The sequence below is a fragment of the Archocentrus centrarchus genome, chromosome 10 (genome assembly GCF_007364275.1).
Source record: "Archocentrus centrarchus isolate MPI-CPG fArcCen1 chromosome 10, fArcCen1, whole genome shotgun sequence".
Classification (NCBI taxonomy): Eukaryota; Metazoa; Chordata; class Actinopteri; order Cichliformes; family Cichlidae; genus Archocentrus; species Archocentrus centrarchus.
Window position 1 is genome coordinate 34,470,770 of NC_044355.1, and position 19,513 is coordinate 34,490,282.

At 42.7% G+C, this 19,513-nt stretch overlaps 1 protein-coding gene across 4 annotated transcripts; it reads right to left on the minus strand.

Annotated features, from left to right (window-relative positions):
- Nucleotides 1-2,287: 2,287 nt before the first annotated feature.
- pcdh10b (protocadherin 10b) lies at nucleotides 2,288-19,062 on the minus strand. Of its 4 annotated transcripts, XM_030740023.1 has the most exons (6): nucleotides 16,834-19,062; nucleotides 16,045-16,467; nucleotides 15,101-15,159; nucleotides 14,783-14,889; nucleotides 5,662-6,027; nucleotides 2,288-3,332 (listed from the first exon to the last, which is right to left on the minus strand). In XM_030740023.1, the coding sequence occupies exons 1-6, from the start codon at nucleotides 18,556-18,558 to the stop codon at nucleotides 3,313-3,315; spliced, it is 2,700 nt and encodes an 899-aa protein (XP_030595883.1). In that variant the 5' UTR covers nucleotides 18,559-19,062; the 3' UTR covers nucleotides 2,288-3,312. The 4 variants fall into 4 exon arrangements, with proteins under 4 accessions (XP_030595883.1, XP_030595881.1, XP_030595882.1 ...); XM_030740021.1 differs by having other exon boundaries at nucleotides 16,210-19,062; XM_030740022.1 differs by having other exon boundaries at nucleotides 5,870-6,027; nucleotides 16,045-19,062.
- Between the last annotated feature and the right edge of the window lie 451 nt (nucleotides 19,063-19,513).

Consider the following 19,513-nt stretch of genomic DNA (forward strand, 5'->3'; position numbering starts at 1 on the left):
TGAGAGTTAATGAGAGGGAGCGTGTTCTCTGTTAAGGGCATAAATTGTTACAGAATATACCAGACACACACACACACACACACACATACACACACACACACACACACACACACACACACACACACACACACACACACACAGAGCTAAAAAAAAAAAAAAAGACACTTTTTAATCAGAGTTTAGCATCAATTCAATTTAACTTCTGCGATATTGATCTGGTCAGTTAAGCAGCAGAGGGGGTTGTTGATCAGTTTCAGCTGATTTGGTGTTAATGAAATTAACAACAGGTGCACAAGAGGGGCAACAATGAGACAACTTCCAAAACAGAAATGGTTTTACAGGCCACTCACATTTTTCCCTCCTCATCTTTTCTGACTGTTTTTTCACTAGTTTTGCATTTGGCATTTCACTACTGGTAGCATGAGGTGATACCTTGGCCCTACAGAGGTTGCACAGGTAGTCCAACTCCTCCAGGATGCACCACTGCCAGAAGGTTTGCTGTGCTTTCCAGCACAGCCTCTGGAGCACGAAGGGGATTCTAGGAGGCAGGCAGTTACTCAGTGAATGCTGGGCAGGGCTGTAGAAGCCCTTAACTCATCAGCAGCACTGGTATCTGTTCCTTTGTGCAACAACAGGATGAGCACTGCCAGAGCCCTACAAAATATGAATGAATATCTTTGACCAAACAATCAGAAACAGACTTCATGAGGGCATCCTGGGGCCCGCTGTCCTCTAGTGGGCCCTGTGTTCACTGTCCAGCACCGTGGAGCCTGATTGGAATTTGCTATATGATACCAGAATTGGCAGGTCCACCACTGCTTTTCACAGATGAGCAAGTTCACCCTGAGCACATAGGACAGACATGAAAGGGTCCAGAGAGCATTATGCTGCCTGTAACATTAGCATGACCACTTTGGTGGAGGGTCAGTGATGGTCTGGGGAGACATCCATGGAGGGATGCACAAACCTCTAATGGCTAGGCAAAGGCACAGTGACTGCCATTAGGTATTGGGTAAGTCTAGACTTAAATCCAATTGAAATGCTTTGGCAAGACCTTAAACATATTGTTCATGCTCAAAAACCCTCCGGTGTGGCTGAATTAAAACAATTCTGCAAAGAAGAGAGGGCCAAAATTCCTCCACAGTGATGTGAAAGACTCATTGCCGGTTATCACAAATGCTTGATCTTGCTGCCAAGGTTGGCACAACCAGTTATTAGGTTTAGTAGGCAATTACTTTTTCACATAGGGGATAGCTCACTTCCCTTAATGAATGAAATCACCATTTCAGAACTTAATTTTGTATTTATTCAGGTTATCTTTGTCTAAATCAAATGTGTTTGAGGATCTAAAACATGTAAGTATGACAAATATGCAAAAAACAAAACAAAACAAAAAAAAACACAGATGAAGTAACTCATAACTGTTTAAAATCAGTCTTCTTTTTAAAAATTTGATTCCTTGTTGCTCTTCAGTATGCATCCTTGTCTTCTACATAGAGACCCTCCAGTACTCCTAAAGTAGAATAATTCGGCATTGGCCTCAGGCTCTATGAAGTTCAATTAATTTGAGGTCATTTGACTAAATAAAGCTTCATTTAACTTTTGACACAGGGCCCTTGTATAGCCACAGTGTTAGACAATAATGGCACCTCTGCATTAACTGATAATGTATTTTAATTAATCATCAAATTTGTGATTAATCAAAAGAGCAAAGACCAGCTGTCACATCCCCATTCTATGGAGGCGTTAAGAGGATCACGGCCACAGGGTAATTTCCCATTTTGCCTGGAGGTTCAGCCTGAAGGCTGCAGACATAAATGATGGAAGCAGAACTACTTAAAACGGGCAATCTCCAGACTTGCACTGTTGTTTGTACATCAAAAATAAAAGCAGAGTAGACCTTCTTTTTCAACATGTTTTCATTTATTGTTGGCATATTGGTGTGTTTGTGTCTGCAGTGTGTGAGAAAGAAATTGTATACTCAATTTCAATTGCATTGTGTACAACACTCTTTGCATTTGATCACGTTTTGTTCTGCTTCTTTAGAAATGGACCCTTAGTTTTGGTTACAATGACACAGAATCACCATGGATTTCAGTCTAAATTATTACCTCCTTTTTACTTATAGACATGATTTTATTAATACCTTCAAGTGGAAAAAATAATGAAATGATGTCAAACAATAAGAAGTTGAGTTTTACATCTGCTAAGGCTGTTCTGTCTCTTTATGTCTCCCACTGGGAAAACAACAGTGACCCCACCCCCACCCCACCCCCACCCTCTTCCCAGGGGCACTAAACATGTCAGACCTCTGAATCAGAAAGCATCCAACAAGCAGCGCACCTTCAGAACAAATAGATATAGATAGATTTATATAGAGAGGTTTATATTCAGCTTCAAACTTTTAAAAGAGTACAATAAACACTTCTCACACATGACAGAAACTACTTGACGCATCAGAATCAGAAAAATGTAGGCCAAACACTGTCCAAGCCCACAACCAAAGCTAAAGTTAAAAAGAAAAAAAAAAAACTTGAAAAGAAAAGAATTAAAAATAACAAACTGAAGAAAATCTGCCCAAAATCTTTTCTTACAAAGTTAGAAATAGATCAGAATAGAGACACCTGACCACACAAACAGAATAGAAAAATCTAAAACAGTGGTATTGCATTTGAAATGCACAAAGATTCTCCTGTACAATTTGGCGTCTCTCTCTCTGTCTGTCAGTGAGTACAAACGCCTAAAGGGCTGAGTGGCGGTTTCTCTGGGTGGCTCTCGTTTGGGTTTGCCTTTCATAGTTCATCTGCAGTCCTTATCTGGTTTTTAATTTTCCTCAAAGATGTATACATCAGTGCTGTAAACAGGCACACACAGATTGAAAAAAAGATGAAGAGATCAGCGTCCAGGGTTGTCCCTCTTCCATCGCCGTCGTTCCTCCTCTGTTAGCTTCTCAGTCCTGCTGAGACAATGGGGATCTTCCACTAGGGCTATTCATCTACCTGCATACACCCATCCATCCCCCCACACCCTCCCTCTGCATCTGACTCTCTTAATCCAGAAAGTGGGGAGCCTCCATAACCCGGCAGTGCTCCAAGCAGTTCAAAAGATGACGGAACATTTTGTTTCTTCAGGGGTTTCTTCCTCATTTTGTCTACAGTCATGTGAAACTTTATTTTATTTTTTTGCTGGGCGAGGAGGGATGAGGGCAGTGGAGGACAAGATGGGCAGAAAACTTGATTTGTTTTTACCCTTGGCTGTCAGGGAACAATTGTGCAAAGTCACGCAGTCTCTGGCATGTCCATGCGAAAGGAGCTAGCAAACCCTTTTCCTCGCTGCAAGCACAGAAAAAATAAAGCTAGGTTAGTTGTATCTCTGTGCATGTTTTGTGTGTGTGTTTGTATGTGTGTGTGGGGGGGGGGGGGGGGGGGGGGGGGGGGGGGGGGGGCGTCAGAAGAATGATAGAAAACAAAAAATGAACAAAAACAGTATTTAAATGGCCTCATTCACACACAATTAGAGGGTTCAATCCTGCACAGAGAGGGGTAGGAAGTCTCACATTTCTCAGCTACCCCATTTCAATTCAGTCGTGTGAAATGGGTGATGGATAATATATGTGTGACAATTTTTTTGTGAGGAGAGGGGGGTGTGTGGGAATATTGACACTGGGTGGAGAGGAGGTGGACCAGTGAATACTGTCTGTTCATTAAGGACAGCAACAAAAGGACAACAGTCTGCAGTCTAACCTCTCATTCATGCTCCCTCCCCTGCTCTGTGCCCTACCTCCATGTTGTCTGAGTTAGATGATAGAAATGGGCTCCTGCTAACACCACACCCCCCACTCATTCTCCCCCTCGCACCCAACACTCTAACTAAACCCAGGCCCCAGGCCTGGCTTTGGCCCAGGCCTGCGCCTCCTGGGACAAAAGAGTCTTTGTGCATCACTGGCTGACTTACTTTATCAGATTAGAGAGCTTCATTTTACCTCCTTTTCCACAAAACAAACAAACAAACAAAAAAAAATATTGTATATCAGTGTTTCTGGAAATGGGATTTGTTATCCAACAAAAACAGAGCAGCAGCTGATCCCAGAATGAACTGTGATAAAGTGGTTTAGCTAAACGGTGGCAGCAGCAGCTCCTGCTATCTCAGCTTCTGAACTGAGTCAAGTTCACAACTTGAAGCTGTGACGCTTACTTTGAAATCACAATCACAGTGTAAAAAAATTGACTGTTTTATTGTTCAGATAATTTTCAAGTTATTATGGCAGATGAAAAGCTGAAACTAAATTTTTATTGGCTGTTTCTGTGTTTTCCCATCGTATTCCCAGCACAGCGTCATACCACTTCTGTTTGTATTACTGGTGTATTATTTCATTTATTGCCTTATACTGCTGCTAAGTTACATTACTACTGTAATCATCCTAAATCAATACCATCATCTTTTGTTCTTTTTGAGCCTCTCAGAGCCTCATCACTGTTGATAATGCATTGTCATAACTGCTGTATTTCTGTCCAGCTCTGCTATTTATTAAGTCAAAATTATTATAAATACAAGCTCATTTAACATGTTCTGTAATGTTGATATTCACATGTTGACGTGGATATTTTAAGTCAGCATCAAATCCCCATATCTACTTCCCATCACATCCCTGGAACGTCTGTTCACTTGATGTCAACTTGGTCATCCTGTCATGAACACTAAGCTATTCAAATATGTGTAGCTGGTTCCTTCACATAGTGTATCTTCTGATCCAGGATGAAGAATAAAATGAACACAAAAAACCCTTAAAACGGAAAAATGAATAAAATATTAATTAAAGAGGAAAAAGGCATTTTTCCCACTGTTCCTAACAGCATGCTGTTGTTTTAAATGATTGCACAAGGAAAGCAGCGGGTCTCCGATAATTCCAGCTAGCTGTGGTGGATGATGAGAGAGAGGGCCTCTTCAGGCACTGCTTGACAAAATTATAATTAAGCATTATCACCAAATTTCAGTGATTAAGGATGTATCTCTGTGGCCTCTGAATGGGAGCTTAGAAACAGTAATTCCTGAGGAAAATGTGCTTTTTTCCTGCTTTTTTATTTTTGCTTTAATTATCTGAAACCGGTTTTTGATCCCCTACTCCAATGCACTGGCGTCTGCTGAATGCGAATGAGATATTGAGCTCGCTGCCTGTTGTTCTTCTTCTTTACTGATTAAAAACAGCCATTTTTTATTGCTTTCTGAGAAGGCCAGTGTCTTTTATACTACACAGGCCATTTTTCCATAATGAGACACAGCTTTGTTAACGCTAACATCTCCACCCACATCAAAGCAACCTTTTAGATCATAATTGCTTTTGGCATGTATAATTTGAAAGGCCCACAGAACACAGTGTTGCAGGTTTAAATGTGTGCAGGAATGAACTGAAGCAGTAGGTGAGGAAGATAATCATCACAGACAGATAATGGAGATGTTTGAGAAAGAGGGAAGAGTTAGTTAAACACTCTGACAAGACGGCTGAGAGAACAGGGGTCAAATCTAAAATAAATTTCACACTAGCTTCCACCAGCCAATCGAGGAAGAAAACTCAATTTAGAATCTTTTTTTTTTTTTCTGCTAATTTGATTACCAGATCAGAGCTGGACAGGCTCTTGTGCCAGAGCAAAACACAATACTCACTTAAATAAGCTGGGTTATAAGGTGCTCTAGAGCTAGGCAGAAATGCTTCCAACTCTTTCCTCTCTAAGGAGCCGTGGTGGTGGCTGAGGTGATGGTTTTGGAGAAGGTGCTGGTTTTCGTGGTGGTGGAGGTGTTGGTAACTGAGAGGCGTCTCTTTGCCAAAGGTGGAGAATGACCTATCAGCCGTTTGCTCTGGGCTTTCAAATACCTCTGTGTCGGGGACTGAGTCCATGCCAGGCACGTGGAGGTTGCTGCGGTAGTCCGGGCCCTGGCCCCTGTCGGAGGGCATGAAGCTCGGCATCCAGCAGCGATCAGAGTGGCCCAGAGCCTTACACTCCTCTGTGCAGTTAGAGAAAAGATCAGCACCTGTAAATGAGGGGAAGAAAACAGAGAGAGGAGGAGGAACACATGAGGTAGGTATTCAAGTTTTTAGCATTTCTTATACAAGGAAAACAGTAAACACCACACACACACACACACACACACACACACACACAAACTCTCCACACACACACACACACACACACACACACACACACACACACACACACACACACACACAAACTCTCATAACTGGATCTGACATATTTCCCCCAGTTGTTCAGTGTATGTATTTACGCAACCTGCTCTTTGATTCTTCATGTCAGAGCTTTCTCTTTCACCAGCACTGAGATCAAAGCTGCCCGCACAATAGATGGAAAAAAGAAAAAAAAAACCTTTGCTAACACACATGCATGTAGCAGCGTGCAACAAAGTGGCTCTTGGGACTGCTGCTTCTGCTTTGTAGAAGCATAATTCATTGTAAAAATAAATATTTTACATGCACGACTTTGCTGATTTTAAGCTACAGATACCTGAGTGTGTAACAGGTATGAGTATTGATTACTTATAAAGATTCAACAAAAATTGAAAAAAGCTCCCCCTCAGCACAGCTCCAATCACTGGCACTTGGCATTAGCTGTTTTGAGACAGACAGCTGAGGCCATCAGCCTGTCGGTGTCATTTTTTATTTATTTTTTTTTTCATTGTGTGTGTGTGTGTGTGTGTGTGTGTGTGTGTGTGTGCGTGTGTGAGAGAGACTTTCATTTTAATGTTACTACAGCTCTGTTCAGACATGATAAGAAAGTACAGAAAGATACAAATACTGAATGAGACCAGGGTTTAGCTGTTTACTGCAGAACGGCAGCCAAGCATACATTTGTACAGAATTATTTCTGTGCATTATATTTGTTCACTCCATTTCAGATGGAAATATTGTATTTTTTTAACTGGTTATTATTATTTTTTTAACATTTAGGATAAAAATGCATCCTGTTTACAGAAGGTGAAATTCTTTCTTTTTCCACAAAAATTTCAAAGCTTCAGACTGATAAATATGATATATACATAAATATGACATGTTTATGTATATATCATATTTATCAGTCTGATATATACATAAATATGACATGTGGAGGCTGTAGGTAGAGCAGGTCATCTACCAATCTGAAGGTTGGCGGTGCTCCACACTGGAGCAGCCAAGGATTGACCCCAAGTTAGTCTCTAATGCATTCATCGGAGTGTAAATGATAAAAAGTACTTTGGCAAGTGAATGGTTGAATGATCCATGCCATGAATGCCCAAACAGGGTAGAAAAGCACTATATAAGAGATAGACCATTTCCCATTAAGAACACACAGTGAATTCTCATTTAAAAAGGACAGCAAAGTTTAATGACATTATGTTTCACATTGTTTAATAGTATCATGTATCAGTGCATGTTGTCTCTGATTTTGGGAGACGACAGGTGGCTTCATTCTAAAAAGCTCAACTGATAATAGTTTGTGGTGCTAATGGAGCCAAACAAACTCATCAGGAGTAAATTTTACAACACAATACAAAATGGAAATGTGGACGTAAGTATAGGGTACAGTAAAAAAACAAAATAAAAATAGCACTAAGCTTTTACTTTTAAAATCTAAACTCCCCCCAGGTGTCTAAATATTAAGACACAGTGGATCAGGAGTCTTTAGCAGTCTCCAGAACGTTACTGCATCTCAGGTCTGTGGATGTTTGCGTGAGCTGCCGGCATTTACATCACCAACAGGCTTTTGTAACAGGCTGTGGCTCAGGAGGCAGAGCGGGTCGTCTACTAATCAGAGCAATGGGTGAATGAGGCTTGAAATAAAAAAGTGATTTGAATTCTCAGTTAGAGTAAAAAGTACTATATAAGTAGCAGCCCATTTAAAAAATACATTAAAACAAATCCTTGAAACAGTGGAAAGTGTGAGGGGTTTGAGAGGTGGCTGCATGTGACTGTGCTTCCTTTAGGCTGAGCATTAAAGGAAGCAAAATGCATACTTTGTAGTGCTGGGTCTTCCCCGAGTCTTCACTCTCACCCCCTTTCAATGCATATTGTCCTCCATGAAAAGCTGGCTGCAGGTACAACTGGAAACCAGATTGAGTGTTGTTTCATGTGGAGTAATTATTTATGAGAATGTTACTGTCTGAACTCGGTGAGAAAATCACCTTTTGTCAGCGAGCAGAGGGGGGGGGGGGGTTAGCCAGAACATGAGCTGTTCAGCGCAGCTATTTAGGCCGAGTGTAAGCCTTAAGCCAAATTGTGTTTTCATTGCCCCATATGTTTTTTGCATTTGGGCCTAGATCTTGCGTATGCATGTTTTATGAAACCTAAATCCTCTTCTGTGTGTGTGTGTGTGTGTGTGTGTGCGTCTGTGTGTCTGACTCGCTGTTTGGAGCTAAGATGTCCAGCTCGGGCTATCTGCTGCTAATCCCTCTGAATACAGACTGATTAGGCTAAGACTGCTGTCGTCCCAGTAAGCAGAGTGTGTGTGCATTTTGTTGTATGTGTCCTTAACGGTCAGCAAAGAGGGAATTTGCTTTGTTACAAGAGGGATTAATTTGGCTTGCTGTCACTAACAACTTGGAAAAGCGCCCAGTCTCCTAATGAGAGGGTTTCTTATTAAATATTAAGCAACATGCCATAAATACACCATCACAGTATGTTTTAATACAGCTTTTAACGTGCGAGGAAACAACTTATTGTTCAGTTTGACAGAAGAGCCAGCACCCAGAAGGCAAGCTGGGCGCTGACATACTATATCAGTGCACCTGCACATGTAGACAGCGCTGCATTGTGAGCAGCAAAAAAAAATAAATAAATAAAGCCACTGTGGAAGGAAAACACAGAGCTCTATTGCTATTAGAAAACGGATGCTGTGTTAATTCTCAAAATGGGAACAGGAAAAGTGGCATTTAGACTCTGTCAGAGATAAGACTCAAAAAGAGGGAGGAAGAACAAGAAAGACAGAGAGAGACGGACAGCGAGGGTAATTTCAGCCCCAAAGCCAGATCAAGACATCTTGATATCTTCACAACATTTTAGCAAAATTCGATGTTCCCCGGCACATTAGGCATTCTCTATCGAATAAGACAGACAAAAACAGTTGAGCTGCACGATTCAACCCTTCACCACACACCCACACACCCACACACAGACTGGGCCTGAGAATGTGAATAAAGGTTGCAGGTAATACTCTTATCTCTCCACTACCTAGTCCTCCAACAATTTCCTCCCAGCAAACAGTCAGTGTGAGTTATGAAGCTTCTTCCAGCTGCAGAGTACAGTGTCTGGCCTCCACTTCAGCACAGGATTAAAAAGAACTATGTCAACATGTCTCACACTAAGACACACACAAGCAGAAGGCAGCGAGGAGACGGGGAGAGAGTGGAAATGCACTCTTGAAGCGAGCTGACCATCGTTACTTCCAACACCTCATCTCATCTTAGCATTCTGAACGCGGCGCGTGCAGGGCAAACGTAAAGTCTCAATAATAACCTTCATTTGATAATTGGTATGCAGAGGTCTGAAAAATGAATTACTGATCAGCGAGCTGTTACCACAGTGATAACGTGAACTGCAGGCCTAAGGAGGAATTCATCACGGCAGAGGGTAGAGACGGGAGTGCAGTGGGGGTGGCGGGTGGAGGAGGGATTGAAAAGTGGATAAGCGCCTCGACTCAATCTTCTCTAAGTGCGTGACATTGGCTATATTGAATAAATGTACTTTGTACATGAAGCAGGGCTAGAAATGAGGACCCTGGGCCTGGACAAGTGGTCCTAGAGGGTCTGGCAGCAAATGAGGAGCACTATAATTCCAGTGTAATTTAATTCAGGAGGAAATAGAGTCATCACAGCAAATACAGAATGAGTTCATGTTCAACACACTCACTACAGAGAATTCTTCACACTGAGTTTCAACCTCGCAACAAAAATCCTGCAGTTCAAAGTGCCACAGAAGGCGGCCTTAAGGTGATTCTGTTTTTCTTAAACTTGTATTTTCAAAGTCCATGAACTTTATCCTTCCAAACAAAGGAAGAACAGCTTATCTACAAAGTGCTTCATGATAAAAGATTTGTGTGAACTGCTAAATGTGCTCAAACAGAAATGAACGTGAACATTTGCTGCCGTTCTTTCCAGTGCTGTGAAATAATAAAGAAACTCAAAATTGTAACAATATGCAGCTGTATTACCCACAATGACCACTTTCAGAGGTCCATGTAAATCTGTAGTAAAGCTTTAAGTTGTAGTAACATTGACCACCAGGATTATACATAACAGATGAATTAAAAACAAAATGTAACTTGATAATTAACAGAAAATAAACTCCTGGTTTTATGGCTCTGCTACCTCACCTGCCTGTTAACAAACTTTTAAAAACAAGTACTACAAACATCACGCTTCAAAATGAAGTTCATAGATGTGCTACACAATAGTTATTACCCATATCCACAGAACTATGAATTTACCATTTATTAATGATGTATATTAAAAAAGCTACCAATCAAATATATGAGTTTATGAAATATGATGTGTTCTTACTTAAAATAAGTTCCACTATGACCAAATGTTTCATTTGTAATAAACATGTAGTGTTAGATTGTAATTCAGTGATTATCTAATAAGAGGACATGAAGCTCTTTCAGCTTTTTCTCAGCTCAGTGACATGTTTGGCAGACAGACGTACAAATATACTTTAAAATCCAACAGAGATGTAATTAAGAGGCAAAATGCATGCAAACAAAATACAAAATGAAGATTCTGGGAATCGAAATCTACATACATGTGAAAATGTGTTGGTAAGTGGGAAAATGTATACATGTCAGGGTAGAATACTTCAGCATACATTTTCTTTAGTAAAGCATTGTAGTTATGCATACGCATACATTTATCTTGCAGAGATCTTTGTAACATGAAATTAGTGTGCCTGAAAGTAAAATCAATGGATGTGAAAGATTCAATTCAATTTTATTTATATAGTCAGTTCAAAATAGTAGTCGCCTCAAGGCGCGTTATTGTAACACCCCAAAATATAGGATTCCTTTGAATTCCAAATAATTAGTAACATTTGGAGTTTTTCTTTATAGTGGTGGTAAATTTTGCAGAAAGACATTCTTACATTCTTCCTCTTATTTTATTAATGAATTTGGAGTTGTCTTTCACCACTGCCAACTGTAATATTAATATATATATATTAATATATATATATATACGTGTGTGTGTGTGTGTGTGTGTGAATGATTTTAGGCTTTTTTGTGTGCTGGTCAGACAGAATCGGCTGTTTCTGTCTCTCATTATTCCTGGCATGTTATAGAGGGGACAATTACAAAATGAAACATCCATTAATTTATTTTTCAGCTCTATTAACATGTTTTCCTGTAACATTTTTTCACAGTATGTAAAATAGCATTAGCAGCAGTTATCATAAACATTGGAGCAAAAGAAAGTAACACACTTCATGTTAAACAGAATATGTATTTTTGATTCAAGACAAATCTACTCTGAATTAATGGGGCCATATCATAATCACCATTTAACTCCAATTGCAGTACAATGTAATGGAACATAATGTGCATTACACTCTGATCCATGTTTTTGACCTTTCAGTCTCACTCTCTGTCTCACCGCACTGCAGACTCCGTTCCATTATATTCTCTCTGATCTGTGCAGCAAGCAGTTTCTTCCCCACACTGGTACCAAACAAGTCCAGACTAGTCCGACTACAAAATGAACAATTTTATTTAGTTAATCGGCTCTTTCATGTGTTCATTACAGGGGACTTTCGGTCTCTTTACGTGCGTCCTTGATGAGGAAAAATCGGAGTGGTCTTTGTTCAGAGAACAGAGTTCATGAATGAAGCAGCAGAAAATGTTGGCACAATAAAGCAGCTAACCACACAAAAAAGAACACAAATCACTGTGTCAACAAAAAATACAACTGCTATAATAATAATAATAATAATAATGGGACAATAATGGTAACACTACGATCCTCATGCCTGAGGCCTGTCTGCAGCAGGCTGAAACATAGCATTTACCTGTGATGGTGATGCTTTTTTCACTGTTCGATAAATGTGACTACACAAGGAAAAAGCCTCTGAGGAACAAAGAGAAATGGCTGATGTATTCATGAAGTCTCCTGTCAGAGCTGAGTAGAAAGCCAACACGCCCTTGTGATGGGTGGCGTGGACACATATTTATTTAACATTAGCATTTATTAAATGCTGATGCAGTTCGAGTGTAACTTTACTGCTGACAAACTCACTTAGCACACAGAGAGGAAAGCTGTGTTCTTTTCTCCAGTTTTGTGGGAGCAGGATGATGGGACTCTAAGCCATGCTATCAATTATCCTAATCAAACAAAGGCTAAATGCGCAGCAAATAATCTGGTTAAAGGCACTAAGCTGGCTGAAAACTCTGCAACAAAGTAACTTCATCCTATATGCCACACCAAGGGTACGCAAAGTCAGCAGTGAAGTGCTGCTGGGCTGCTGTTTCACAGCTGGATGTGCTGTACAATGCAGTGTAGGGAGAGGGGCCGTATTGACAGGTAGGCCTGGTGATGCTAACATGTTCAAACAAACAAATAAAGCAGCCAGATGGCTCCATCTCTATTAGGAGTAAAAAGCTAAAATATAATAGTGAATGAAGCTAAGTAGGAGCTGTAAGAGTTCATTCACAGTGATGCTTTATTATTTCACTTGATAATCTGCACACACCCGGCGCATACATGAACATAAGTTAGCATTAATTAAGTTCTATTTTAAGTAAGTTAGAGAACACTGAGATCTCAAGAGAGGTCACAGGTCACTGTCTGCTGGTCCAGCCCTGTCTTTTCTGCTACGATCAGTTCAGTCCTAATTTAAAATTTTGCATTTTAAGTCAACAACGTTGATCTCCATTCTTTTGTATTTAATCATAAAATAGTTAATATTTCTTAAAGCATGTGAAACTCAGGTATACATATTCAGTCAAACTCATAGGAAAGAATAAGAGAGTGTTCACATAGAATGCTAATTCACTGAAAATAGGACAATTCTATGCACATAAAGCAGCTGGCTCAGTCCAGATTAGGAAAAGAAATGTTCCACAGCAGTGAAATGAAGAAGCTGCAGCAGGGTAACTCTGGGCTTATTAGAACGAAAAGTGAGGCTGTGTTGGTGGTGAAGGGGGTGGGGTGTGTGTGTGTGTGTGTGTGTGTGTGTGTGTGTGTGGGGGGGGGGGGGGGGGGGGGGGGGGGGTAGCTCTTTGTGCTTCTGTTTACTGAGCTCTGTGTACACCAACCAGGCCTACTGGAGTGACACTGGAAGTGGCAGGCAAGCTCCATTTGGCATGAAGGGGGCCCCTGCTGTGGTTGACCAGACATGATGGCAGACTTCATCCACAGACGGTCCCCACCAATCAAAGACATAAGACATAAACCCAGTATTTACCCAAATCCACATGTATTTATAAAGCACATATAAAACAACAAAGCTGACCAATACACACAATAAAATAAGAGATACACCACACACACACACACACGTGTACACACATCAATAAATATATCCCAAGAATCACAAAAATACAAGAGATACTACGACAGCCTAAATACATAACCTCTCACTCCGGGTTGAAAGCGAATAAAGAAAAATTCATTTTAAGGCATACTTTAAAAATGTGCAAGGTGGGGGCCAGCCTAACATGAGGGGGCAGCTCATTGCACAGTTTAGGTGAAATGGCTGACAAAGCTCAGTAACACCCCCCCCTCCCTTCATAAGTCTAGTTTTTGGAACACGGAGGAGTAGCTGTTCAGCAGATCTCAGTGACCTTGAAGGAACATAAGGTCTTAAGGATGGAGCCAACCCATTAAGGGATTTAAAGATATAGAATAAAATCTTAAAATTAATCCTAAAATGCACAAGAAGAGAGGCCAGAACAGGCTAGATATGTTCTATCCTACGGGTTCTGGCAGCAGCATTTTGGACCAGTTGAAGGCGTGAAACTCAGCAGGGCCCTATTGAAAGGCAGGGAAGGATTAAAAAAGAAAAAAAAGACTTGTATGGAAGGATATAGCCAGGGAGGAGGGGAGGGAAAACAAGTAGAGGGGGAGTGCAGTGAGAGAGTAACAGCATCAATGAGTGCATTAATTAAACTAATGAACGAATGAATTGCACGGTTTGTTTGCTACAGCCACAACCTATTTGGTCGGCTTCCCGTACTCCGGTGTGAGCATAGCCTGATTAAAAAGCCCGTCACATCGCGTCAAGTGGTCTCCAGCACTGAGTGACCAAGCTCACAGGGAGCAGGCTTCTCATTAACACCACCACATATTTACAAACAGCAGTGGAAGGCTCACTCGAGACATTAAATCACCACATGGCAAATGTGACAGTAACAAATATTAAGGGACGTGTTCACATCAGGAGTGCACGCTCAGAGGAAGCTTACAGGGAAAGGTCTGATTCTGTTACAAGAGTTTAAGAGATAACAGGAACTTACACGCAGGTGTCATGCCTCCTAATACAACACCATCAGCATAAAAGCTGAAATACCTCAGATGACATTGCACAATATGCTGCAACTGAGCGAGAACAGTCCAGATTTCAGCACTGGAGAGACAGGCAGCAATCTGCTCCTGGACCCACAATGCAAAGTAACCACATGCTAATCAGCAAATCCTCCTCCAGACCTATAGAAGCCAGAGCGGCATTAATTTTCCCTTTGAGCACGCAGCCTAGAAACTCAAATAAACCCGACACAAGGAAAAGAGACAGGTTGTATCCAAAGCCAGTACTTACCGGAGGAATGGCCTCGATTTGTGGCGTCATGGTCGCTGTCTCCCTGCTCGCTGTCTCCGTGGCCACTGTCTTTGGAACTGACCAGATCTGCTTCTTGGAAGGCCGAACTAAAACAAAGAGAACATTAAAGCAAAGCCTAATTTAGCGTTTTGATTACAGCTAACAGCAAACCCAGCCTCTCTTTATCTTTCTTATTTCATCTCATCATCACAGTAATGGGAGATATCAGTGCATGAGCTAGAAGCAGACAACAGATAAAAGTTTCATTACAAGTGGAAGTGACAGAGTGAGCAGTAGAAAAGCTTTTTCCATATTTACCTGTTAACACGTCTCGGTCTGTCAACCAGGTAGCTCAGTTCAGCTCGCTGGTGTTTGGTCTGAAAGAGAAGGGGCAGTTTTTAGTGTGTATCCTTACGTAACACGATTAGCACAGAGAAAAAGACAACAGAAAAAAAATAAAACAAGACTGCACCCACTGAGCCAGCGATGATACAACCCATACAGTGTCATGTATGAAATGCTGTTCAACTATTACATGTATCATTCATATATGTGAATGATACATGTAATATGAATGACACGTATAAACACACACTCTTTGGTGGAGCGTGTGTTTGGTGAGGTGGGTTTCCCCACAGGGTGGAGAAGAAGCACAGCTCTACAGACATGTTGCCAAGGTGCAAGATGAAGTAGTGCACCTATTCAGGCTGTGACAGCCCAGAGACACGTCTTTGTTCTAGTGCGACTCAGCAACATTTTGAACAGTACGCTTAATACAAATGCTCTTATCCTGGGCGACTGGGCTTCACACACACGTACACACACCCTTGAATCCGCTCACACCAACCAGCAGCCTCTTTGCCAACATACACTGTCTTTATGCACAGATTTTTTAAATTTATAAATCTGGAAGGAAAACATAAACATGCAGTCATTGCTTTTTCACTCCGATCTCCCCGAGGACTGCAAAAGGCAATGTGTCAGCTGACGGGATTCTAATTCATATGTTTGCTTTAATTCTTTTCCTGAAATCTATTATATTGTGCTATAGTGTGTGTATCAACACTCAACACACCATTTGAAGATCTAGCATGCCACTGAAGTGAAATTTTGGGGTTGAAATGGCTCCTGAATGTCTCTGTCATATATTTCATTCTTATCTAACAGGCAGGCTTCAGGAGTCTAAGTACGGGGATATGAAGAAGGTTTTAGACATGCGGAAGAAAGGGAATTTAAACTATAGGGAGGAGAGGGACTCTTACCTCATTTGATAAAATGCTGCCATTTGATATGATGTCAGGCTGCTGGTCTGTGTACCCTGTCACTATGGCCCCACACGGGTTGTGATCGGTGTCTGTGCTCCTAGAAGGACTACATGGCTTTAGGAACATGAGGTCAGTTTTGGCAGACTCTGGAGTGAGACATACCTGGTAGCAATAATTCTGGTTTTGGTGGTGGGAGCCAAAGCTCCCAGACTCCTCCACAGGGACTTGAGCTGTACCAGCCCCACTGACATTAACAGCACTTTGCACCAGCATGATATCCGACTTGCTGAGCTTTTTCTTGCGGGCCCTGCCCTGCCGTGAGCAGCAGGAGCTGCAACCGAGACAGCAGTCACTGGTCAAGCAAGTATATATGTTGAGCTTTTTGTCCTTCTGACAGCGCACAGCCAGCACAATCATGACCAGGAGGAAGATGAAGGAGACTGAACCCAGGGCGATAATAAGGATGAGAGTGAGGTCCAGGGTGCTGTCTTTGGCCTTGGAGGTGCCACCTTTTTCCCCACTGCTGCGACCTTCAGCCACACTGTCCACCAGCATCACCAGCACACTGGCACTGGAGGACAGAGGCGGCTGGCCGTGGTCTCTCACCTCAATCAACAGGTCGTACAGCTGATGGAGGTCTCGCTTGGCGGATGCCCGCCTAGCAGTCCTGAGTTCACCCGTTCTCCAATCCATCCGGAACATGCCATTTTCATTTCCCCTCTGGATGCTGTAGGACAGACGTGCATTCTCTCCATCATCGGCATCCATGGCCACAACACGTGTCACCAGGTAGCCTGGCTCAGCAGAGCGGGGCAGGGGCTCCTTGGCTGTGCCATTCTTTCCCAGGGGAGCCAGCACTAGCGGGACATTGTCATTCTGGTCCACAATGATGACTTTGACAGTGGCATTGGAGGAGAGCTCTGGCGTCCCTGCGTCTTTGGCCTTGACCATGAATGTGAAATCCTTCAGCTGTTCATAATCAAAAGATCTGAGTGCATATAGATAGCCTGTCTCCTCGTTGATCGACACATAGGTTTTGACTGACATGCCCTGGATGTCACACTCTAATATGGAGTAGCTGATGACGGCATTCTGCCCAATGTCCGGGTCCAGAGCCGTCACAGCATGTATGTACGCCCCTGGGACATTGTTCTCCGTCACATATACATCATATATGGGCTGCGTAAATGTGGGTGCATTGTCGTTCTCATCTGACACCTGGACTCGGATGGACTTACTGGTGGCGAGTGACGGTGTTCCTTTATCCCGCGCAACCACAGTAACGGAGTAGGAGTCCGCCTGTTCGCGGTTCAGCGGCCCGTCGGTGACTATAGTGAAATAATTTCTAAAGGACGATTTCAGTTTAAACGGAACATCACCGAGGATTTCCACGTGGATCTGTCCATTCTCCTCTGCGTCCCGGTCCGTCACACTCAGCAGTGCGATCACGGTGCCAGGTGCCGCTTTTTCGCTTACCGACTCTGTGACAGTGCTGAAAGTGATTTCTGGTGCGTTGTCGTTCACGTCGGTGACTTTGACGAGCACTTTGCAGTGCGCGGGCACGGCATTTGGTCCCAGGTCCTTGGCCTGAACAAAGATCTGATACAGACTGCTCTCTTCGAAATCCACCTCTCCGCGCACCTCAATGCGCCCGGTGCGCGGATCTATACTGAACAGGTCTTTGACGCGGCTGGAGATGTGATTGCTGAAGGAATAAACTATTTCCCCATTTAGTCCCTCATCCAGGTCGGTAGCGTTCAACTGTATGACCAGTGTGCCAAGCGGTGCGTTCTCCGAGAGGCTTACCGTGTACACAGGCTGGTCAAACACTGGCACGTTATCATTAGAGTCCAAGACTTTAACTACCAGCAGCGCGGTGCCAGTCCGGGGAGGCTGACCACCGTCCACCGCGGTTAGCACGTACCTGTGCGCCGCCTGCTGCTCCCGGTCCAGCGGCTTCTCCAAGACAAGCTCCGCGAACTTGTTTCCGTCCGTTTGGGTCTGCACATCCAAGTAAAAATAGTTGTTAGTAGTGATATCATATGTGCGTAAAGCGTTTGAGCCAACATCCGGGTCGAACGCGCTCTCCAAGGGGAAACGGGTGCCCGGAGTGGCGCTCTCCGAGATCTCCACCGTGATATCTGTCTCCGGGAAGCTGGGTGGATTATCGTTAATGTCCACCACCTCGATTTCAACCCGAAACAACTCTAAAGGATTCTCCAAGAACACCTCCATATTGAGCTGACAGCTGGCACTCTGCCTGCAGATCTGCTCCCGGTCGATTTTCTCGTTAACAAACAGGACGCCGTTCTCCAGGTTCACCTCCAGGTAGGGTGTCCGAGAACTGGGCACCACTTGAAAGCGGCGGGAGGCCAGCTTGGTGAGGTCCAGCCCCAGGTCCTCGGCAATATTTCCCACCAGTGTGCCATGGTCCGCCTCCTCCGGGACAGAGTAACGTATCTGAGAGAACACTCCATCCGTGATGCACAGGACAATCAAAAGCACAATCATTGCCGGGAAAACAAGTGCACTTGGGTAAAAATGTCATAAATCTTATTTTCTTCTTTTAATGAACAAAATGTCAATTTCCATCACCCATTTTAGTCGGGGGTAAAAGTCTCCAGAATGCGTAAAAGTCTCTAAAAATATACAAGAGGTCCGGACAACTCTGTCTGATTAAAAGAGAGACAGTTCATTTTTTAAAGGAATTTAAATTATTTATAATATATGTATATATATATATAATTTTTTTTTTTTTAAGATTAGCTCTGTTGCTTTTTTCGATTCGTCCAAGTGAAGCTACAGCGCACATTCCAATGAAGTATCGCCAGAGAACTGAAAGCACCCTTAAGCGGAGTTGGAAAAAATAAATTATAATCCATAGAAAAAACACAAGAGATACATATCCTGTTCGATGATTGTCCCTAATTAGATATACTTCAGACTTCTTCTCTTTGTGTTTCTGGCTGTCTGTTTCTTCTTGGCAACCTGTTCCCTCACTGCAGTCGCCTCCACTCCACTGTCTACTGACGGTGTTCACTCAACTATTTGCTTTTTTCCCCAGCATCGCGCCTCCCCTCGCAGCCTCCACCACTGTAAATCACGCGGAAAGCGCTCTCCTGATTGGCTACTGGGGTTGTCTGTCAAGGGTTCGTTCGGCCCTTGTCCCCCTCACTGCTTCTCTATATCGCTCTACCTCTCTCTGAGCGTCTCTGAGTGACTTCTCTTAAGGGTACCTGGCGCAAAGGAAAAAAGGAGAGAGAACAACAAGGCATTTATGACTGAGTCTCTCACCTGCAGAATGCCCTTCTCAACATGTGTGTTATAAAGTGCATAACTAATGAACCAGGGTGTGATTAGAGTGAAGAACTTGTTGACTTGGTGGCAGGGCCTGTGTGCGTCTAAGGACATGCTGGGCGAACCGGGTTAATGCATGCAAATGTTGTGATATGCATGCATTAATTCG